General features: G+C 45.4%; 2 protein-coding genes across 2 annotated transcripts; one reads left to right on the forward strand and one right to left on the reverse strand.

Annotated features, from left to right (window-relative positions):
• The first annotated feature begins 1,362 nt into the window (after positions 1-1,362).
• Positions 1,363-16,279, forward strand: LOC124682386 (IAA-alanine resistance protein 1-like). The gene is made up of 11 exons (XM_047217080.1): positions 1,363-1,693; positions 1,780-1,863; positions 1,955-2,004; positions 3,954-4,005; positions 5,691-5,795; positions 6,093-6,352; positions 8,070-8,219; positions 8,358-8,465; positions 15,440-15,541; positions 15,623-15,667; positions 15,886-16,279. The coding sequence occupies exons 1-11, from the start codon at positions 1,363-1,365 to the stop codon at positions 16,036-16,038; spliced, it is 1,440 nt and encodes a 479-aa protein (XP_047073036.1). The 3' UTR covers positions 16,039-16,279.
• Positions 16,280-20,869: 4,590 nt separating this feature from the next.
• Positions 20,870-22,147, reverse strand: LOC124651667 (putative clathrin assembly protein At1g25240). Its single transcript, XM_047190718.1, has one exon. The coding sequence runs from the start codon at positions 22,145-22,147 to the stop codon at positions 20,870-20,872; it is 1,278 nt and encodes a 425-aa protein (XP_047046674.1).
• Positions 22,148-23,535: the final 1,388 nt, after the last annotated feature.

Below are 23,535 nucleotides of genomic sequence, written 5' to 3' on the forward strand. Positions count from 1 at the left end.
CGTCGCACGAACGTTTCGAGTCGGTTGCTGGATAGCCCACGATCCGGGAGCGACCCGAACCGACTAACCGCGACGCGTCCGTCTAGGACTCGTTCGTTTTCCTGAGCTGCAAAAAGTAAGGAAAGTCTCGGCTCGAGGCTCAATCCACTCACCACGAGCGCGGCGCGCGCGTCGTGACGTGTCGAGTCGAGTCGAGACTGTTACTAGTGGTGAAACAACCCACCTTATAAGGTGGTCTAACTTCCTCCCAACTTTCCATGTGGGACTAAACTTCCCACCTCTTGCCACTCCCTAGTGAGCTGCCACCAACTTGGGCTCAAACTCACATGGCTGCCACTAAGTGGGCTTTGAGATTTATAGGAAAAATCTGAAATCTAGTTTAGGCCACCAAATGTGGGCCCAATATTTCAACATATGTCATACTCACTCCCTCTATATTACTCGAAATCAAGATGAATCAGCGTATTACTGAGGGTAGCAAGGACGAACCACGAACAATGGCGCCTGAAAATAAACTCTAATACAAGATTGATGGTTCTTTCACCCCTGAAGGACGGATTAAAAAGAAAAAAAACATCTACAGAGCTAGCCATGAGCAGGTTGAAGAGAGCGACAATGAACAGAGCGGTTGAAAAGATAAGCACATCTGTAGAGTAGGAGTTCATCAGTTGTAATGGCGGGAAGCTTCGATTGCTGTTGGATGCTCGATCGACGGCTGAGAATCGTTCTGGCACGTGAACGCTTAACTGAATACCTTAACACTTGGTCAGTTACAGCTTCAGTGCATGACAACTCACTTTGCAATTTTGCCGACACGGGACGGGACCAGGCCGGGTGCCAGCTTGCCGTTTTTCCCTCGAAGAAGGTGTCGACTGATGTCGGCAGTCGGCACGTCGGCACTCCTCCCTTCCCCGTCCTCCGGTCACTGCTGCACTCCAAATCAGTTGTCCAGTTCGTTGCTATCCTCCATCAGATATCTTTCCTGCATATAATCTCGTCTATTACTAGTCTCATCGAAGTGCTCCCAAATCGCACAACACTTTGCGTCTTTGCTTCACATTCACACTGATTTCGTCGACCTCGATCGAAGCCCGATCTGAAACTCAGGTTCGGCGCACAGTTTTTTTTTTCTTTATTTGCCGTGTTAATTTTGTGGGTAAATTATAAATGGATTCCATCGGACTTAGATGGACGTGGTAACCTTCGGCGTGGTAGTGGGCATAGTCCTCCTCCTCTTCCTGCTCGTCCTCGTCATCACAATCGAGGGCACCTGCCGCAGCCGCAGCCGCTCCTCCGCCGCCGCCTAGTCTACCCCGCCGCCTCCGTGTGGCCCCAATGCCCCGCCGCCTCCGTGTGGCCCCAATGCCCCGCCGCCTCCTCGCCCTGCTGCTCCTGGCCGCCGCCGTCGCCGCCGCGGCTGGACACGCGGCCTCCTCCTGCCCCTTCCACGTCGAGGAGCCCCACGATCACCATGACCACGGCCACGGCCACAGCTGCGGGGGCGCCGGCGCGGGGGATCCCCATCACGACCACCACCACCACCATCACAACCACCATCAGCCAGACGAGATCCGCCGCCTCCTCCCGGAGGAGCTGGCCGAGGAGGCGGATCTCGAGCTCGAAGGCTTCGGCCACCACCACCACCACGACCACAGCCACGGCGACTTCTCCCTGCCCGAGACACCGCCCATGGGTCAGGATTTCCCCCCCTTCTGTCCCGTATATCTTGCGCGAAATGCGGGCGCCCCGGCACGGCTGAGAATTTCGGGGGTTTCGCAGGTCTCTGGTTAAAAGCCATGGGGTGCTCGCTGCTGGTCAGCCTCGCGTCGCTCGTCTGCCTCGTCCTCCTCCCAGTCATCTTCTGTGAGTTCCCCGCCTGACCCGTTGCAGCCATTTTTTTTTGTTCTGAATATGTGCTCACGTTCTGACGGGTTGTTTCATGTGGAATTTGCAGTTCAGGGGAAACCCTCTAAGGCCATGGTGGATGCGCTTGCGATATTCGGGGTAGGGGCACACAACTTTGCAGTTATTAGAACCTTTTTTATTATAAGGACAAAAATATCAGTCTAGCGAATTGATATGTACATCCACCTTACTGGACTCTGAATTTGTTTGGCTAGTATGACACTAGAACCGGAGTACTCAATTGCTCTACATTCCGAGTTCTACTGCTATCTCTGATTGTTCTGAAAAAAAGTACTGTCATCTCGGATGGGTGATGTAGCTTAATATTGCTATACAACAAAGTGATTTGGGTGATGTGTCAGGCTTGTTTGTTTGCCAAAAATTAAATTTCATCGTTTTCTAGCAAGGTGTTGAGTTATTTAGTTAAGATTCTCAGGACCTCGTTTAGAACTAAGTGGTTGTAAAGTTTGAACTGTGGGAAATAGGAACTCAGAGCTCATCCAGTGTTCACTATTTTTCTTTAATTTTTTGACTTGTATTTTTTTGGGGATTCTCATGATTATTCAAAAAACATTTCTGCAAATCTGGTCAAGTCATGTACGGTCTTAAGAAGTGCAAGTGCAAGCAGGGCATTTGTTGTAACATGCTAGGAATTTGTTTAGTGGCATGGCTGGAGCTGTTTGCATGCATAAACTGCACTTTGTCATGAACTGGCAACTTACACGTGTGTTATTTTCTTAACACCTGTTGCTGATATGTTTTGCCTAGCTCATCTATATGTTTATTCATACAATGGGCAATGCAATGTGATACCATATTTTTTTAGCTATTTAAATGAAGTTATATATATGTTCAGAAGGATCATGCATATGCATCCTTATTATGTGCTATAGCTTTATAGGTGGTTTGTGATTTGTAAATTATTGGGTGGGAATGATCAACTGTACAGAAATCATATCATAATACTACTTCTGTCTAAAAAAGGATGTCTTAGATTTGTCTAAACTTGAATGTATTTTGGCACTATTTAGTATATAGATACATCCAAATTTAGAAAAATCTAAGACATCCTTTTATGGACGGAGGAAGTACTAAAAATTGTAGCGAAAGTTATCTAACAAAGCATCTGAGATGAGATATGCATGGTTTTTAAGGCGTCGCTTAGTCGTCGCCTAGGCGACGCCTAGGCGTCAGAGCGCCCGGCAACGTCAAGGCGTCGTCTCCGCCTTAGATTTTTGTCTAAGGCGTCCGATTTGGTGTTTTGAGGCGTCCAGGTCGTCGCCAAGGCGGAGAAAGCGTCGCTCTGGTCGAATTTCGACGCCATGGACAAGGTCGAGCGGGAACACAGAAATTAGGCCAGATGGGAGGGAAATTGGGGGCCAGAGAGAGGGAAACTATAGAGGAAAGAGAGGAGAACAGACCAGTCACAGAATCGAATCGATTGAGTGAGAGAGAGAGGAGCTCTCTCCTCAGGCGGCCAGCTCATCCTATGCCAGATCTTGTCTCACGCGCCCAAGCCCAACAGGGAGGTGTGGCTGCTTCGTCGGGGACGATAGGGGAAGGTGGGAACTGGGAGGGGTCGCCGCAGGTTGGGTCACCGCCGGTTGGGTCGCCGCCGCCGGCTGGCTGCAGGCTGCTTCGTCGGGAAGAGGTAGGGACGAGCGGTTGCAATGTTGCATCGTGGATTCTGGTAGGGTTAGGCACATCTGGGCTGGGCCTTATCCTAAATTGTGTTGCTGGGTTAGGCATAACTGGGCTGGGCGTCCCCTCAATAAAAAAACTTGTCTGGGCTGGGCCTCTCCGATAGATGGCAGTCTATGAATAAGGCGTCGCCCCGCTTTGCGCTTTGAGCGCCTAGGCGTTCAGGCGCCCCCCCAGCGCCTTAAACCGCCTTAACGCCTTGAAAACCATGGAGATATGCGCTGCAATTATTAGATTTCTTTGTTTCCTGTAGCCATTACTTGTTTTTTTATTTTATTCTGTTTTTTAGGTTCCATACTGGATTGCTGTAGGATTGTTATTTATGATGAGTTCTGATATTCCTGCAGGCAGGAGCAATGCTTGGAGATTCATTTTTTCATCAACTGCCTCATGCTTTTGGTATATCCGTTGACACACTGTATGTTATTGTTCTTATAAGTTGTTCATGTCTTCGTAGCTCTATTTTCATAGAGGCAGAATTGGTGTTTTTTGGTGAAAATATATAATGGAAAAGTTTTTTAACTGAACATCCAAATTCCAAACCATTTTTCCATTCTATTTGTGCCGAGCTACGAAGCACCGATACTTCAAACTTCGCCTTGTCCGCATACAATACTTCACCGATACTCCAATACTCCGATACTCCCGATACTCCCGGGATATACGCGTATCCCAGGAGTATCGTGTTTTCCGATTCAAAAAGAAAGAAAAAAATGCCGATACTTGGGCAATACGCGTATCCCAGGAGTATTGTCTATTCCTATTTAAAAAGAAAGAAAAATATGCCCATACGGCGCTGGGGACGTTGTCGACACGGCTGAGACATGGGAAGCCCAGACAAAGCTCACTACTAACCATAATAACCAGTGCGCTCTCTGTCGATTCGGTCGATTGACCATCACAGCGGATCAGGAGCGACTGAGCGCACCGTGGCAGTTGCTGCAGGTCTTGCTTGCTTCTGGGCGTGCGTGCTTGCTTGCTTGCTGCCAGGCTGTCCTGTGTGGTGTTGCTTGCTGCTGGTGCTAGGCGATGCAGCCATTGATGTATTTTGCAAGCACGAATGGGGCAGTATAATGATTGAGGAAATTGATGAGGTGATCATTCGGCCATCGAGGACATAAAACAGACATGGAGACAACAAATGGGACAGATTTTTCATAGCATTCAATTATTCTTCGTCTAAATCACTACTCGCCGTATTGCTATTTCTAGAAATTGCTGTATACCACGTTCCCGTATCTGTATCGCCGTATCGGTGCTTCGTAGGTGCCGAGATCTTCAAAACTAGACCCTGTTTTGATATGTTTCAGTAAATATTGCGGCATCAGTTTTTCTATTGGATCTGCGTGGTGCGTCGAATGCACCGTGTGTTAATGCAGCCGGTAGCTGGCCCTCAGCAGAATGTTGCCTTCAACATAGTGTGCACAATCCCAAATCTTTCTTATATATGCTGTTTATCTAACTTTGTAAAATTTAGGAGCGTTTTTGTTCGATTAAGTTCATTTTGTAGAAAACATGAAAAATATATGCACTGATCAGTGAAAACCGGAAGAAACAAGAAAAATAAAAAAACTAGAAGAAAACCCAACGGCCAAGCAAGAGCCCTGAGCGTTCGGGTGCTAGTTCCTTCAATTGTTCAGTGACAAATACTCTGTTAACGGACTGCAATTTTGGGATATCTACTTGATGAAGATGTGCTACATTTATTACACACTGGATGCTCAAAATATTCCATTAAACCATATTGCTTTCCCTTTTAACTAATTGTTAAGAGGTGTGATACTGAAGCATTGAATATTTGAACTTCAGCACACTTCATGCAATGGTTTGTTCCTCATGATGATTTTCAACTTGGAGAAATATGTAGTCATAGCAATGATGGTGTTAGGGCCCTGTAATTTCCTAGGTTCCTGCTTGAATCATATTTTCTTCTGTGAAATTTCCAGGGATTTCCAGTGTCTTCCAAACATGTTCTAAGTTCTGCATTTTTTTAAACCTTATGCTGGCTCTGTTAATCCGTGATACCAATCTGCCTTAGCTGCACCCTTATTTGTTGCATGTGTTATTTTTCTATGGCTACGCAGGTGGAGGGCATTCTCATTCACATGACCACGAGGATCACGCTCATGCTCATGAGGAGTCACATGCACACTCTCTGGAAGACCTTTCTGTCGGCATGTCCATTTTATGTGAGTCTACCCTACACACCTGTATGGAACAGTCTTTACAATTGTGAAAGCTGGTTTTTACCCGTAAAGAGAAAAGCCTTCACAATTAACAAGCCAAAAGGTGGAAAAATATTGGTTATTATTTCTCAAAGACGGAATTATGTTAGCTGGAATGCTATTGTTCTATAGGGTATTCATTCATGTTGCATGTTGGTGAACATACGAATTGAACAAAATATAAGCCATATTATAACCCAGTAACTGCTAACTCTTTCCTCTGCATGCAATATTCATTGAAACTATAATCATTTCATGCAGTTGGTATTGTATTGTTCTTTATTGTCGAGAAGATTGTGAGGTATGTTGAAGACAATGCTCAAAATGGGGTTCATAGCTTGGGCCATGGGCATCATCATCACCATCATAAACGAGAAGACACCAGTGATAAGGCGAAGTTGGATCACAAGAAAAGCGATGATGAGGTTACAGATCAAGCAGACAAACAAACTTTGCATGATGGTGCAATTGACAAAATAGATGATGCAGATCATAAAGAGTCAAATGCTACTATACGTAAGGTATATCTGATTCTATTGATACAAAATTATGAAGCTATCCATTATGTTCTCCTACGCCTTCAATTATTTTATTATTGCATGAGTATTCTGTATCTTATATACCTGAGCAAGGCGCCGAGGACCCTATATTCCAAATGTGCATTGGAAAATCCATGGAAGAAATTTGCAAATTAGTAGACCCGCAATACCATGCTATGTAAGCAAGCTGCATCAGTTTGTTCTTTTTGTGCAGGAGACGGTCATATTTCTGTACCAAATTTCGCATGTGTGCATGTTATAGCATGAATGCATGATGCACATCCAGTATTTTTTTTCAAGAAAATTCATGACATTTTGATTTGGGCACAAGTATACGTCATATATCAAATGTAGGGCGTGCCACCAGCCTGTTGTACAAAAGCCTCTTTATTTGTTTATTATGTGGTTCATTTCATTTACTTTGTGAACAAAAAAATGCCATGGTTGGAAAACAATGCCTTAACACTTGTTAGTTGCTGAAAATAAAGCTTACCTAAACCCCACAAATAGTAAGAGAACAGTACTTTTTGTGATTGGCAACTTGTCTGTACAAGCATGGAGAATTATATACGGAGTATTTGTGAATGGTGGATTGTGACACTATGAAAGACTGGTGTGCAACAATTGTGTCAACAATCCAAACAAACTGACTGTGAAAACATAGAAAAGGAAAAAAAACATAGCAAAACGTGCAGTGAAATTAAAAACGCAAGGGGAAACTCTTTATTTTCCACCCTTGCCGAATAGTTAAGGGGAAGCTGTTCTGCTCAGGTTTAAATAGAAGCGTGATGGATTTAAATACTCCATGAAGTGGAAGAACAAAAAATCCTAGTGACCACATACCAGTGACCCTAACTGTTGAATGCATACATATCTTAGTGCAAACACTGACATAGCTGAAATAGTTCTTTTGTTCTATCAGGATAGCTTGCTGCTTACCTGATTTGCCAATATTATCCTGTTGTTTTGTTGTCTGGTGCTATAAATACTTTGCAGTCAACATGGACTTCATTAAATTTGAAACTTAGTGCACCATGCTTTCCTATAATATACTTAGCAGTCGTATTTTTCCTGCAACAATGTATAACGAGTGATTTTCTTATTATTAGGAAGAGCATGAGATTCTAGATATGTAGACATTTGACTAGAAACTTTTTTATGCTGGATAGAAAGCCTTTTCGTTTCTCATTGCTTGGTTTGCTTTTGCAAGCTTTGTACTTAAAACTCTCAATGTTATTGATTTTCCTGCAACAAGGTACGTTGTACAGATGCATGCTAATATGTGATAGTAAATATGATCTATAATGCTGTTAGGCAGCATTCAGACCACATTTAGTTCTTTGCATTTGTGTAGCTAGATCAATAGTAGTATACACAGTTCTTCTACCGCATTTCCACTTTTGACACTACATGGAAATATGGAACCAATAATCCAATATGCGCATCATTTCTTGTTTCCGACGGAAATTCCCATCAGGGGCTCAGGGCAGCATGTTTTAGAATATACCTCAGGTTTAGGGTGTGTTAATAGCATAATGGAAGTCTAGGAGGGTGGCATAAAATTGGAATTTTAGTGGCATTCTACTGTAACTAATCTTTATTCTCCGCTGTTTGGTGAAGCCTCTTTGTATCATTTGGGACTGGCATTTTAGGATCACACGGTCAGCTTATTGACTTAATGTCTTTTTCTGATGAACAGAGGATCTCTTCTAGTTCCAGTGCTGCTAATAAAGAGCCTATCAGTTCTGGAACTGATTCTGCCCCCAGCAAACCATTACCAAGTGAGGATTCCACTGTTTCCAACTCAAATCTGGTGTTTGGCTACCTTAATCTTTTCTCAGATGGTGTTGTAAGTCTTCTGAATACTCTCTTGTATCACAGCCATCTTTATGTTTTTATTGCACAATAGTTGTATATTAGATTTTTTTACTTTTTTGCTAGGTTAGATTTAATGGAAGTTCATACAATAAATATATGAATAATGCAGCATAACTTCACTGATGGGATGGCTCTTGGAAGTGCTTTTCTGCTACATGGTTCTGTTGGAGGGTGGTCTAGAACTTTATTTCTTCTTGCTCATGAACTTCCTCAAGAGGTTCGATTCCTCCACAAGTTAACTGCAGTTTCAAATCTCAGTTACAGTATTAGTCTCCTGTTGCATCCTAGTATTCCGAGTGTTATTTCTTTGCAATATTACGCAGTACTCCCTCTGTTCCCATGCTTATGGCGTAAATCTTATTGCATGATGCATGGTACAGTTATGTTTTACGGCCTTGCGATATTCCGAAACTATATCCAAGTGCATCAAGGTCCAGAAGATAAGAGTCCAGTTCACCCACCAAGTCTATCTCTGTGACCAACTATGATTGCTGATTATTTCAGAATGGTTTTTTGCATTGTCACATGAAAACTGCACTCTAAATAATACATTAACTCCATTGTATGCTAGTCCGCTATTGGCTCAGCAAGTTCTGCGTGAGCGGAAATACAGGTCAAGGTATATGAAGGAAAAGCTAGCATGTCATGCTAAAATTGATGTTTGACCTATCATGCTTGAAGTTTGATATCTTGCATAAACGGGAAATGCTGAGTGTTTCTTGGTTAATTGGACCAGAAGCTTAGTTAATCGTATTTTTTCAATGTCATTAGTCTCTGGAATTCTTGCTGTGCCATTGCTTTACTGCTATTTAAGAAAATGCCATTGATCCGTTAGTTTTAGTTTTTTTTTTGTTATTGAGAGGCATTACTGTGAGGTCAATGCCCTTTGACCGGCCTGACTAAGATAAGAACAGATGAGAAGTCTCAATACCCTTGCTGTGTTAGAGAAGGAGGGTTCATTGCAGTGTACGCTGCACAAGTTCAGTTTGGTGACACCGAGTCCACGCCACTGTTGCAACATTCAGTGTATATGATAAGTCTTAAATATCCAACGCTGCACAAGTTCAGTTTGGTGACACCGAGTCCACGCCACTGTTTAGTAATTAGAATTTGCCCAGTGTTCATTGCAGTGTACGCTGCACAAGTTCAATCTTGCCATACCCAACTTCTAGTTCGTCCTACGCCACTGTTGCAACGGGAGTAAAAAAATCAACTTTTGGACGAAAAAATTTGGACCTTTGGAATGATCCAAAATTTCCCCCGAAGTCAATCGACGCTCATAACCCTAGCATCAGTTTGTCCTTTCGTTTTAATCTTCAATTTTGAGTATCTTTCCATGTGCTATACTCTTTTATACTTTATGATTTTTATTTCATCTACTCTTGTAGACTATTTTAAATTTGTTTTTAAATCTACAAATCACAATCCTAAGAAGAATCCTGATATTCACAAATTACAACTCACTTGGAAACTGAATCTCCAAATCAAATAATCACAACTAAGGATTAAGTGCACGCATTAGGTACCTGGGCGGACGGTGTGGAAGGCACATCCGTATTTAGTTACCTGAAATAAGAAAATAAGAAAAAATCAACCACTCCATTTTTTTGTCTAACGTAAGGCCAATACTATCGTAGAGATATGGTACCATGACTTTTTTAACAATAACACAGGACTTTTTATCCTCCAAACTTGTCATAGCATTGTGTCTAGTACATTGATGCAGGAGTATCAATCTGACCTGTATATAAATAAATTACGTGAACTGGCAAGGAATTAAGTTGATTAACATGATTACTATTCTAGTAAAAAATATCCTATCAACAATAAGTAAATGAAGAGGTTTGTTCAAAAATTACCAAGCCACCAAAATACTAATGCAGCGAGTAATAAATCACATGGCTATACTTTCATTAAGATTGTCTCATCATTGTACATGTACCTGGCGTGAAATCAAGAATTTATTAGTGTTGTCAACCACTGACAATTGCTAACTGATGTATATTTGTAAAAAGCTAATGCATTATTAGGCATTACCGGATCAGAACAGATATGTACCTTGACAAATAATCTGCTGCTTCCCAGTTGCGGGCGCTTGGCATCCAGACTGCTGGAGTCAGACACTGCGGTTGCGGTCAGTGGCTGATGGCAATGCCATGGCGGCGGGGATCAGTTAACTCATCGGGGATTGCCACTTGAGGCCTCGTGGAGTATACCTGAATTCATGATAGTGTGACACAGCTAGTTTGGCCATCAAATTCATCTGCACGTTGGGATTTGCGATTGGGTCAATGCAGCAGGCCAGCAGCCATGCTGGTAGTCTAATGGCTGGGTATATGATACAAATCTACAATTAGCATAAATCATGTCGCAGTTTATGAAATCGGCGAGTCGGCGGAGCGGTGAGAAGGAGTACGACCTGGCCGCACCCCAGCTTCCTACACCAAGACAGAGCTCGCGGTGCAGTCATGGGAAGCTCCACAGGCGTCTGGAGGTCCAAGCATGTAACATGAACACCGCCCCTGCATCGCCACAACCATCATGGTCCGCGTCTGGCCGTCTTGCACTTCCTGTCTCCCTCCTACAAATCAGGGCGACATGACTCACTAAGGGATGCGTGAAGTGTTGCGTGAGCTCGGACCTATCCTCGAATTCGCCGGGGCTGCACCGGCAATCGAGGTGGGATGAGTCGAGACGAGAGGTCGTGATCATTCGCTACCCTGTCGTAAGTTGCTCCTAGTGTACACTCATTTCAGTAATTAGAAATGTGCTCTCCATTTGAACGCCTACCTATTAGAGGATTGGAGTATCTTGAAATGGGGTGTTGCCTACACATACATCAAGTGCAAGCTCAGGTCAGTCATTAGAATTTGCAGTAGACTTATCCTATCTCTCCAACATAGCCAAGGGCATTTAAGATTTTTCATCTCTTCTCAGCTCAGCCAAATGACTTTGACCTCATTGTAATGCGTCTCCATGGTAAAAAAAACGAAAGAAAAAACTAACAGAAGAAGCATTTTAATAAGGGATTTCAATTTTTGTGCCCTCAGGTCCTTAGTTGTACTCAGTTTTTCCTAGCTCCTTAGTTTTTCCTTAGTTTTCCCCAAGCCCTTGTCTGAAACCTTCAGAAGGAGCTCGGATGGGAGGATTCCCGTTTAGTTGACCGTTCCGTGCTGACGTGTGGGGCCGCATCGCGTGGAGCTAGTAGAAAGGGACCGCGTGGGACAGGACGAGACCGCGTTTGGTTGTATGTGAGAGCTTGGTTCTGTCTCTCTCGGCCCAAATTGACATTTTTCAGAGCGCCATTTCCCCCTCTCCCCTGTATTCTCTCTCTTTTCACCAAATTAGTATCAATTTCTGTTTCTTCAATGATTGTTGCCTTTTGGCCCTCGTTTTTTACCAATATGGTAACAAATCTAGTAGCAAATCTAGAAGCTAGTATAGGATAAATTCACAGCAGCATAATCATCCAGAAAACTAAGTATAATACATAAACTGCATACAGCAGCCAAAAGCAGCCAATAACGATGTTAATGTTCAAGACAAACTAAGCTGAAAATAATACAAGACGTAATTTATGGCCAACATGAAGATTAGGATACAGATGGATGAATCTGTTCTTCATTCAACATATATTTCTTCGCCGCTCCATTCCTGAAGAAAATATTCATTGAACTCCTTCCGTCTGCACCGTGTAGCCAATACATCCTCCAAACGGTATGGCCTTTGTTCATTTATCAGACCGTAATTTCCTAATCTATCCACACGTAGTGGCCACTCATCCAGGCCTTTATACCATCAAAGTACTTTCTGATATAACCCAAATCTGCGTAGTAGATGCAGCCAGGTCGAAGTGTCGGGTGCACTCTGGTGTCGACGGATATACACCGGATATAATTGACGAAGAAGGCACGACTGCCAATGTTACTGACAGTATGGAGAGAGCGGCTCTTAGTGTCCACACGGTACACCAATGGTTGACCTTCCTCCAAATGTCTGTTGTCACTGTCGCCGCCCAACAACACAAGCAGCAGATCACCATCCCACTTCACAAGGTAAACTTGTCATTTCCAGTCTCTAGAAATGAAAATAGTGTCTCCATGTTGATAGTGCTCGCGCGCTGCTTCAACTGGACATTGTTGGTGCACACTAATTTTCCGAACTCAAAATTGTTCGCATACAATTCACCATTGAACGGGGTAATGCGACGCAGAGAATGGTGCTCGATTGAAAATCTTCCTTCTCCCCAATCTTCATCTATACCCTTAGTTGGAGTGCTTTCATCGACCCAAGCAATTTCCACCGGGTAACCTGTGGAAACGAAGACCATAGTCGGGGACTTCATTACAGCGACTAACTCCAGAATAGCAGATGGCATCTGCGCCTCAAACATAGTGTTCAATGTCTTTGTGAGTGGGTTCAGAAGCCATATCTTGTGCGGTTGGTTCTTCTGGGCAAGCACGATGACGCCACGGCAAAAGCCGACGAAGATAACATTCAACACTAAGATGTTTACGATTGAAAAATAAAAATAGATTAACTCTATAGATATGGAGTAATTTGAACCTTGCATGAACTTCCGTTAGATCGATGGTGACGTAGCGGGATGTGCGGAGGTGGAGGAAGGTGAACTCAACGGCGCGTGGAAGGGCGTATTCTACCATGATCCATTCGTGCAAGTGCACGTCGGGCTCAGGTAAACCTAAGCGCCAATTTCTACAAACTTGCCTCAAAGCAGAGTAGGTGTCCACGTACTTCTCGTTCGCCAGTAAGCAGTCGCCGATCTTGTGAAGTGGTCCGTCAGCCATTAGAGAGGCCCAGTTCACGGCCCTTGGAGGCGATGGGCTCGGCGGGGGGGGGGGCTTGGATGCGATGGGCTCGGAGGCGACGGGCTCGGGGGCGACGGCCGCTGACGCATTCTTCTTCTCCATCGTCGGCAGGGGAGCGCGCGTAGGGCGGTTGGGTTTTTTTTCCTTCGATTTGGAGAAGTTGATGGGACGTGAGAGGCATGGTTGCCTGCGTGAGTGAGAATGAGACTGTGTGCAGAGGGAGGGAGAGAGGGTCGCCCGCGAGCCCGTCGCATCCGAGCCCGTCGCCTCCGAGCCCATCGCCTTCGAGCCCGTAGCTGCCGAGCCCGTCGCCTCCGAGGCCGGCGCATCCAAGCGCAGCACCTCCGTGAATCGGACCTCTCTCATGGCTGACGGACCACTTCACAAGATCGGCGACTGCTTACTGGCGAACGAGGAGTACGTGTATACCTACTATGCTTTAAGGCAAGTTTGTACAAATTGGTGCTCAGATTTACCTGAGCCCGACGTGCACCTGCACGAATGGATCATGGTAGAACACGCCCTTCCACGCGCCGCTGAGTTAACCTTCCTCCACCTCCGCACATCCTGCTACGTCACCATCGATCTAACGGAAGTTCATGCAAGGTTCAAATTCCTCCATATCTATAGAGTTAATCTATTTTTATTTTCAATCATAAACATCTTAGTGCTGAATGTTATCTTCATCAATATATTTTAGATACTATTTCGTTGGCTTTTGTCGTGGCGTCATCGTGCTTGCCCAGAAGAACCAGCCGCACAACATATAGCTTCTGAACCCACTCACAAAGACATTGAACACTATGTTTGAGGCGTAGATGCCATCTGTTATTCTGGAGTCAGTCGCTGTAATGAAGTCCTCGACTATGGTCTTCGTTTCCACAGATTACCCGACGGAAATTGCTTGGATCGATGAAAGCAATAGATGAAGATTGGGAAGAAGGAAGATTTTCGATCGAGCACCATTCTCTGCGTTGCATTACCCCGTTCAATGGTGAATTGTATGCAATAGTTGTGAACAATTTTGAGTTCGGAAAATTAGTGTGCACCAACAATGTCCAGTTGGAGCAGCGCGCGAGCACTGTCAACATGGAGACACTATTTTCATTTCCAGAACTTGGAAATGACAAGTTCTACCTTGTGAAGTCGGATGGTGATCTGCTGCTTTTGTTGTTGGGCGGCGGCAGTGACAACAGGCATTTGGAGGAAGGTCAACCATTGGTGTACCGTGTGGACACTGAGAGCCGCTCTCTCCATGCCGTCAATAACATTGGCAGTCGTGCCTTCTGCGTCCATTATATCCGGTGTATCTCCGTCGACACCAGAGTGCACCCGACACTTCTACCTGGCTGCATCTACTATGCGGATTTGGGTTAATCAGATAGTACTTTGATGATATGATGAGTGCCCTCTACGTGTGGATAGATTAGGAAACTACGGTTTGAGAAATGAACAAAGGTCATACCGTTTGGAGGATGTATTGGCTGCACACTGCAGACAGAAGGAGTTCAATGAATATTTCCTTTAGATCAGAGAATGGAGCGACGAAGAAATATATGTTGAATGAAGAACAAATTCATTCATCTGTATCCTAATCTTCATGTTGGTCATACATTGCGTCTTGTATTATTTTCAGTTTAGTTTGTCGTGAACATTAACATCGTTATTGGCTGATTTTGGCTGCTGTATGCAGTTTATGTATTATACTTAGTTTTCTGGATTATTATGCGGTTGTGAATTTATCCTATACTAGCTTCTAGATTTGCTACTAGATTTATTACCATATTGGGCAAAAAAACGAGGGCCAAAGGCAACAATCATTGAAGAAAGATAGAATTTGATACTCAATTGGTGAAAAGAGAGAACTGTGAGAGAGGGGAAAAAGGCACTCTGAAAAATGCCAATTTGGGCCGAGAGAGACAGAACCGAGCTCTCACGTACACCAAACGCGGTCTCGTCCTGTCCCACGCGGTTCCTTTATACCAGCTGCACGCGACGCGCCCCACACGACGCGGCCCCACACGTTAGCACGGAACGGTCAATTAAACGGGAATCCTCCCGTCCGAGTTACTTCTGGGGTTTCAGACAGGACTTGGGGAAAATAGAAATCCCTTTTAATAAATAACAGTAAAGCAATGGCATAACCGGAATTCCATGAGAGACTAGTGGCATTTGCATACATCTCCCTTCGTTAAATTACCTAATTATCTTCAGTGATGTTTGTTTTTGTTTAAGTGTAGGAGTAGGATACTTCGTTTCAGTTAAAATTTGTTTCATGAGTAGAACAGCTTCATTGAATCATTGAATCATGAAAGTGTGGTCATACTTTTTCTGATGGTGAACTTCTCATCTTTTTGTCAAGGTTGGGGATTTTGGAATCCTGGTTCGCTCGGGATTCACTGTATCTAAAGCCCTATTTTTCAATTTTCTCTCTGCGTTGGCTGCTCTTGCTGGAACAGCACTAGTGAGTTCTTGTTCTATCCTCTCCTGAAATGGAAGTATTATTATTCAGGGTCGAATGCCTAATTCTCTGCAACATGTGCAGGCACTGTCTTTGGGAAAGGATCCGGGACATTCTTCTTTGATCGAGGTATGTTTATTCTATGAAAAGTTAATGGCCCAGTTTCTACTTTGTAGGCAACAGAAACCAATTACTTTACTTGGTAGAAATAAATATATTCTTTCTTTACTTCTTTTGGAGACACCCCAAGATAACCAAATACACGTCCGGTCATATTACAAAATTATTTCATAAAAGTATATCATGTATTTTCTGTGTTGCTGATACCTGCCATCATACTTCTGCAGGGTTTTACCGCCGGAGGTTTTATTTACATTGCTGTTGCTGGAGTCCTCCCACAGATGCATGACCAGAAAACTACGTTGGGCAACTCAATGACTCAGTTGGTTTTCCTGGCAATGGGAATGCTGGTTGCTCTTGGGATATCTCTAGTAGAATGACCTGGATCTTCATTTATTCATAGCTTTAGCGTTGAGCTGCACTTATACCAGTCTTGTCACTGCATCACTAGAAGACGCAGCCTGAAAGATCCAACTCCCTGATTTTTTGGTGCAAACGTAGCAGGTTTTTTTTGTCAATAATTTAATTTCGCTTGCATCATTAGTATCATCAATATAGGACTTGGGAAAGACTTGACTAGACCTTGAATCTTGTGCTCATGATTATATGAAGGTATACATCAGTACATCAGCGAGTCTTGTCTGGATTACCTTTCTCTTAATGAAAGAGCCTTGGCAGGGTTTGTGGGGGTGGGGTTCTTGATCCTGAAAGATGTCATGGAGTCATGGAGACATGGAGTAGTATTGCCAATGATGATGAAACGAAGGTGTAAACTTAAATTTGGTCTTCGCTAATTGTATGGAGCCGCTGATTTAGCATAAAGTAGCTCAAAAAGCTCTGCAGATTGGGTATTACTTTCTGGTTAGCCTGATCTCCGCCGACAACGTGAATCCCCTTTTCCCCATTTCCCATCTTTCGGAGGAGGTAAGTTTCGGAAGTAAGAGCCTCTCCAGCCGGTGTCCCCCAAAGAAATTTGGGACGCGGCCGGACAAAAAATCGTTTCCAGCCGCGCGCCCTAAAGCCTCCTTCCGGTGTACGGTGTTGCGAGTCTGTCTGTCCCTTGCTACACAGGGGATGCTCCCTACACGCCGGACAACGAAAAGCGTGGTGGGATCCCACCTGTCGGTGACTATTTTCATATGACTATTTTCATAACCGTTGGTTCGCGTCTTTTATTTCTCGTTGCGCATTCCCTCTCGCGCCTCCCACCCCTCCGCGGCCGCTCGATTTGCCAGCCGTTTCGACGGCTGATCTCTTCTGAGTCGGTACCGTTATCGTGGCTAGCTCTCTCGCCGGGTCGCCGCTGTCGCTTCACCAGCGCGACCCAGAGCGTGGCGTCAAATCTGCCCCACCTCCGGCACATAAGGTGTTCGATGACTTGTCAGGTAGGCGCGATAGGCCACTTCGTGGCCTCGTCTGCCGCAGCTGAATTTTAACCATTAATTTTGCTTCAGACATGATAGCGACGACGAGATGCTTGTCCGACTGCTAGAGGACGAGCAAGCCCTCGACGACGACAGCCGGGAGCATTTGCTGATCATCGCGTCCCTCCAAAACATGCTTGATGCCGAGGCGGAGAAGCGGAAGAGGCCGCGCCGCGGAGGATCAAGGTCAGGGAGAAAGAAGTCGAAGCCCCGACAGAGGATGGAGGGGCATACCATGCTGCACAACGAGTACTTCGCAGATGACGCAAGACATGCCGACAATTTTCGGTGCCGGTAAAGGATGAGCAAGGGTTTGTTCATGAATATCCTCCACGGCGTTCGAGAGTTCGACACCTATTTCAAGCTGAAGCGTCGTAGGCGTTACCGGGTTCTCCTCGATTCAGAAGTGCACCGCCGCCGTGAGGATGATTGCATACAGAGCACCTGCTGATACACATGACGACTACCTTCGCATGAGGAGTCTACTGCCATTGAGTGCATGTACAAGTTTTGCCAAGCTGTGGTGGGAAAGTTTGACAAATACTACTTGAGAGGGCCAACTGAAGAAGAGACTGCAAGGTAGAGGATTCCCTGGAATGTTTGGAAACATCGATTGCATGCACTGGTCATGGAAGAACTGTCTATTTGCCTGGCAAGGTATATACAAAGGGCGTCATAGATATTGCAGTGTAGTGGTTGAAGCTGTGGCAGATTATGATCTGTGGATTTGACATTTTTTCTTTGGCATGGTAGAATCACACAATGACATCAATGTGTTGCAACAGTCTCTGGTGTTCAGCAAACTAGTAGAAGGTCATGCTCCACCATGCAATTATAAGATCAATGGTCACCAATATATCATAGGCTATTATCTAGCCGATGGTATATGTCCAAAATGGGCCACTTTTGTCAAAACAATCTCGGCTCCATCATGTCAGAAGAATTGCCACTTTGCTTCGCGACAGGAGGCTTACAGGAAGGATGTCGAGCGGGCATTTGGTGTGCTTCAAGCTCAATTTACAATTGTCCGGTACCCTGCTCTAAGCTGGTCTCACGACTAAATGTGGGAGGTGATGCAGGTTTGTGTGATCATGCACAACATGATCATCGAGGATAACCGCAAAAATCATGTCAGGAGACATGTTGGTCCCTATGAGTGTCAGGGCTCCTTGCGGAGGTTGATCATGAGTTGCCTGCAGATTTTGCTGATTTCCTCGCCATGCACGCAGAGATCCGTGACAGCAATATTCACGAGCAACTTCAAAATGATCTCGTTGAGCATATGTGGAGGATCAAAGGATTATCAGCAAATGCCGAGGCGCCTTGATCTAGCCTCATTTATTATATTTGTTTAGTTGTTCTATTATTTGTTGTATTTTAATTTGAAAACAGTTTTGGGAAATATATTTATTTGTATGCTATATTTAATAAATAGTTGTGTTTTCGAAAACCCTATGAAAAAGTTTGGGGGCGGCGTTTGGGGGACGCGGCTAGGAGTGACGTCCCCGAAACACGGCACGGATAAAACATGTCTCTAAACGCTCGATCCGGCGTCGTTTGGGGATGCTTTAGGAGACGCGGCTGGAGATGCTCTATGTATAACTATTTTAGAGAAGGTTACGGTGAATCGGTCTAGAACATAAAACACGTACTACTACATTATTCTGGCGGAAAGTCCCAACCATGGCTGGTGGAATTATCAGTCCAGAGTTCGTATTAACCACAGGAGATGTCTTTGGCATGCCAAACGATCGACGCGACTCATGGCAGAATTAGTACGGAAGTGGCGGGCCTTGCGATGGCACGATCCACTTGTCGCGCACATGGCGGCATGCGCTCATGTGCGTTGCGTCTGCCCGATCGTGTTCTGTGCATCGTCAGCTACTTCACGTGGACATGAATGAATCAAGGAAGAAATGAGGTCAGGAAGAAATAGACCATTCGGTGATCTGAGCCAACGGAATCGACTTGCCTCCGGTGATTTCTGCTCTGCTCCAACAGCGACTTCACGTGGACACGAATCAATGATGGAATCGACCATTCGACCAATCGACGTAGTAGGCATTTGTTACGAACAGTAGCCTAGATTGTAGACTGCAGAAATTACACTACTGCTCGGTCCTTTCTCTCACTGGTCGATCAGCGTCAGCCGTCAGGTGGACATAACTTTGTCTCGCAGCCCATACCTTTTGTACAGGAAGCGGGAACAGAGAGCCCATGGTCGACAGCAGATGTGAAGGGGTCTTCAATAAGTGTCTGTCTTGTCTTCCGGAAAAGAACAAAAGGGTTTTGGCTACTGTCTAGTAAGGAGTAGATCCCACATCCGAGTGAGAACAAGACAAAGGTATAAGAAAATAACAAAAAATTTGTAGAATACTCACTCCAAAAAATAAGCGAATCAAATTTGTCTAGATTTACATGTATATGCAAGCTAAAACACGTCTAAATACATTAAAATATAGATAAAACCGAGCCACTTATTCTGGAAAAAAGGATTAGAATTCTCCAAAACAATTTGAGAATCCTTTGAATCAAGGAAGCCCTAACTCATACAACCTTTTCCTCTACTGGGATTTTCACGGAATGAAAACGGGCCGCTTGAACCAGGACCTATTCTCATAATAGGCAACAAGTGAAGCTAAATACTTCCTCCGTTTCTTTTTTAATTGACTCAAATTTAGTATAAAGTTGTACTAAATCTGAGTGAATTAAAAGAGAACGGAGGGAGTAGAAAAGAAGGTGGCTGCCTTTTTTTTGTCAAGAAATAAAAAATGGTGAAATGTGGACCTAATATGGCTGGCTACAAGTATAGCTAAAGAAAGATGGGATGAGGGTCGTGCGAACTGTTAATAGGAACTACATAAGTTATGGGGAAGTTTCCGCTCGCCACATTTTGGTTTTCGCGTGAACTTTTAGGGATGCAAGCGGACGTCCCGCATAAGTTGTTAAAGCAGTGGCATTACAATACTAAACTAATCGGTAAAAAATACCCCCACCGTTCCTAAATATATGGTTTTTGGCACGAATATTAAAGAACACACTTGGAGGAAAAGTTACATCGATTTTGGGTGAGATTACCCCTGGCTAATTGACGTAAGAATAGAGGAGTTTGCATCGGATAAGAAAATATAATAAAATTCTTAAGAGAAGTTCCATACAAACGAGGCAATGCACCTTATATTTGGATTTTTTTTTTCTCAAAAAACTATATAGCTTATATCAAGGAAATGAGGGAGTAGGTGCAACTCACCTGACTCATATTGACTATGGAGAGCGGCATATCGGACGCCCTTTGCATTCTTAGTTGTGTTCATTCTTTTCCTAGGTAGGATTCATGAGGCTTGAAGATCGATCATGTGGGTATAAACACTTGATTATCAACATACCCATTGCTTAAACCTATTACAACTAGATGATAAGAACTTTAAGCTCAAGCTACAACATTGCCATTCCATTTTTCGTGTTGGTTTGTACTCTAGCTAGCTATTAGTACAATTTATACTTATACAAAAAGAAGTTACTCCCCCCATCATGGAACGGTGGGAGCAGCAGGTTGGTAGGCATTGCCGTCATGTATGGCCGGTTTTCAAACAACTATGGATGATATGCATCCTTCTTCACAATACAACAGTACGAGTTCATCCAAACTGTATTTACAACAACAACTCAACCTCAGCGTTCGTAACTCAAAAGCAGAATAAAACAATTACTTGTCAATATTCATGTAAATTTGGACTAATCCTGCCGATCAGACGCTTCTTCTCTAGGAAAACAGAAGACAGAACATCTAAGCCAACAAGTTCATGCTCTCCGGCACGCAGGATCCCCACGACTCACCTACGAACGGGTTCACGTAGTTATCGAAATAATAACCTTGCCGCTCGCCGGCACCGGCGTTGTCCTCGCCCTCGTCGAACACCACCCACTCTCTCGTCGCCACCGCCACGCTGCCCGTCTCCATAGCTACCAGCGCCTTCCGTTCGTTGTTGTCCATGGCGACGAGCGCCTTCCGTTCGTTGTTGTCCATGGCGACGAGCGCCTTCCGTTCGTTGTTGTCCATGGCGACGAGCGTCTTTGCTTCGTTGTCGTCCTCCACCAGCTTGGTGGTTTCTTGGGCGTGGGCCATGATGAGCTTCTCGAGGTCCCTTATGTCGTCGTCGGGGACACGCTCGACGGCGGGGAACTCGGTGGCGTTCAGGACGCCGAGGCTCCGGCAGAGTTCGAAGTAGGAAGCCAGCTGCGCGCTCTGCTCCGCGGCCTTGCGCAGCACCCGCATTCCGTGCACGCCCCTCCGCCGCCTCGCCGCCTCCAGGGTCTCCCCCGCTCGAGGCCTGGGCGTGGTGGGCGCGGAGCCGAGAACGCTGACGAGGAAGCGGGCGATGCCGGTGCACACCTGGCTGTAGACCTCGAAGATCTCGATGACGACGCAGTCCATGGCCTCCAGGACGAGGTTCTCCTCCATGTCGTCCCCGTACGGCCGGATCTGCATGAGCAGCTCGAGCAGGTGCTGCCGCTTGGAGACGCGGTCGAGGCGCGCGTCGTCGTCGTCGTCGTCGTCATCGGCGGCGGCGTCGATCTCCTGGGCGGCGAAGAGGGAGCGGACGTCGAGGAAGCGGAAGTAGGCGCGCACGAAGGCCGAGAACCCGGACGAGTTGGGCGATGCCGCGGAGCGGTCGCGGAAGTCGGCGAGGTCGAACGGGACGCGTCCGAGGCGCGCGGCGCGGGGCGCGAGGTCGGAGCGCAGCAGCAGGCCGTGCGCGAGCATGAGCGCCTTGAGCGCCACGGCCCAGCACTGCGTCCGGCCCGCCCGGCGCGCGAGCGCGAACATGAGCGGCTGCATGTCCGGCGGCGAGGCGCGCGCCAGCGCGAACACCCGCGCCGCGCCCCGGTAGTCCACCGCCCGCTCGTCGTGGCTCGTGGCGCGGATCACCGCCGCCTCCAGCTCCGCGCTCCTCGTCACCGGCCCCGTGCACGGCCGCAGCGCCACCACGCGTGTCAGGTACAGGCTCCTCCTGTCCTTGACCGCCGCGGCCGCGCGACGCCACCACCTCCGCGCCGTCGTCATTCCCTTCCGCCTGAGTCTTCCCGCCACGACGGGACGGGACCCTTCGCCTGGCCTCACCAACACCTCCTCCTCCGCCGCGCGCGATCGATCTCAAGGCGCTCCGGCCCCGATGCGTTAATCCTCGGCCGTTCTTGGCCGCTCGACCGTCTGGTCTCTGGTGGAGGGGAAAATGAAGCTGGCGAAAAGGAAACGGCGAAAACCAAACAAAACGGCAGGCTGCCGGGGAAGAAGAAGAAGATGAAGAAGAAAAAGGACGCGCCAAGCACGACGTGTGAGGCACTACGGAAGGGGAAGCACGCGACGCCAATTGGTCGGCAAATGGAATGGTGGTGGGCGAGCTGCCAGGTCAAGCTTTTCTAATTTTGCTGGAGGCCCCGAGAGCTCGCGTATAGTAAAGACCTCTCTCGTCTTGTTCTTTCGTGTACCCTACCGTACTTGTTTCATCTGTTAAGTATCGAATGCGTGCGCAATTATCAACCGAGAGCTACAAAGGGGATTAATTTGAACGGTGTCATAATAACGAAAATAATTTGTTCAAGTGTACAAAATATCTCTGAAAAGAATTCACATGTACAAATGGATGTGATCTGCCTACCTATGATTTATACCTTGATAGTAGATTTTAAAAAAGGGAAATATGTGGATATGAGAATAGCCAACAGTACATGCACTGTTTGCTACTATTACGATTTCAAAAAATCATCTCCTTTTATATAGCTGACATGTTTCTTAATGAAATTCTGCACGTATATAGAATATCTCTATACATACATGTGATTATTTGCGAATTTTTAAAACTTATAAACTTGGTTTTCTTTTGAAAATTTTGGAATATGGGAGCCCGAGCTCCAAGTCGCTGTAATAAAAGCTTTTTGTGGCCCTTTGTTTTCGGTTACATTGGTTTGGTTACAATGTTCTTGTTTATCTGGTACGTTTGTTTGTCCGCATATTCTTTATGCAACTTTTTTCCTTCTGAAAAGGAGAATAACGCTGGCATTTGCTTCTGTTGATTTTTTTTGAATGAATTTCACTTTTTACTCTGTAGTTGTGTATCTGTGACACATATTACATCATTTAGTGGATTTTACCAAAATATCCCATTTAGTGAACTTTGAACATGGTTTAACCCCAATTTAGCATTTTTCTTTTTATTGTTAGATAGGAGAGGCATGATACCTCGATGTGGCGTGCCAAAATATGTAAATAGTACCAGAGGGCTTCATCAACGATTATGTTCAGACTTATTTTATTAGCATGTTCTATTCCACGATGTCGGCTTACTATTTTTGGACCCCAATCATCACCTGACACCTTGCGCAATGAACATGCACCAGGAAATAAGGGTCCAATGCTTCTAAAAGAGGTAGTCTACACGAATTTTCACTCGA

This window comes from Lolium rigidum, chromosome 1, assembly GCF_022539505.1.
Source record: "Lolium rigidum isolate FL_2022 chromosome 1, APGP_CSIRO_Lrig_0.1, whole genome shotgun sequence".
NCBI lineage: Eukaryota > Viridiplantae > Streptophyta > Magnoliopsida > Poales > Poaceae > Lolium > Lolium rigidum.

Excerpts from the sequence above, each read along its gene's own strand:
- LOC124682386 (XM_047217080.1), top strand. The coding sequence starts at position 1,363 with ATGCCCCGCCGCCTCCTCGCCCTGCTGCTCCTGGCCGCCGCCGTCGCC. Across the intron at positions 1,864-1,954 it reads CCTCCTCCCAGTCATCTTCT|TTCAGGGGAAACCCTCTAAG; the intron begins GTGAGTTCCCCG and ends TGGAATTTGCAG. Across the intron at positions 6,353-8,069 it reads CAAATGCTACTATACGTAAG|AGGATCTCTTCTAGTTCCAG; the intron begins GTATATCTGATT and ends TCTGATGAACAG.
- LOC124651667 (XM_047190718.1), bottom strand. The coding sequence starts at position 22,147 with ATGACGACGGCGCGGAGGTGGTGGCGTCGCGCGGCCGCGGCGGTCAAG.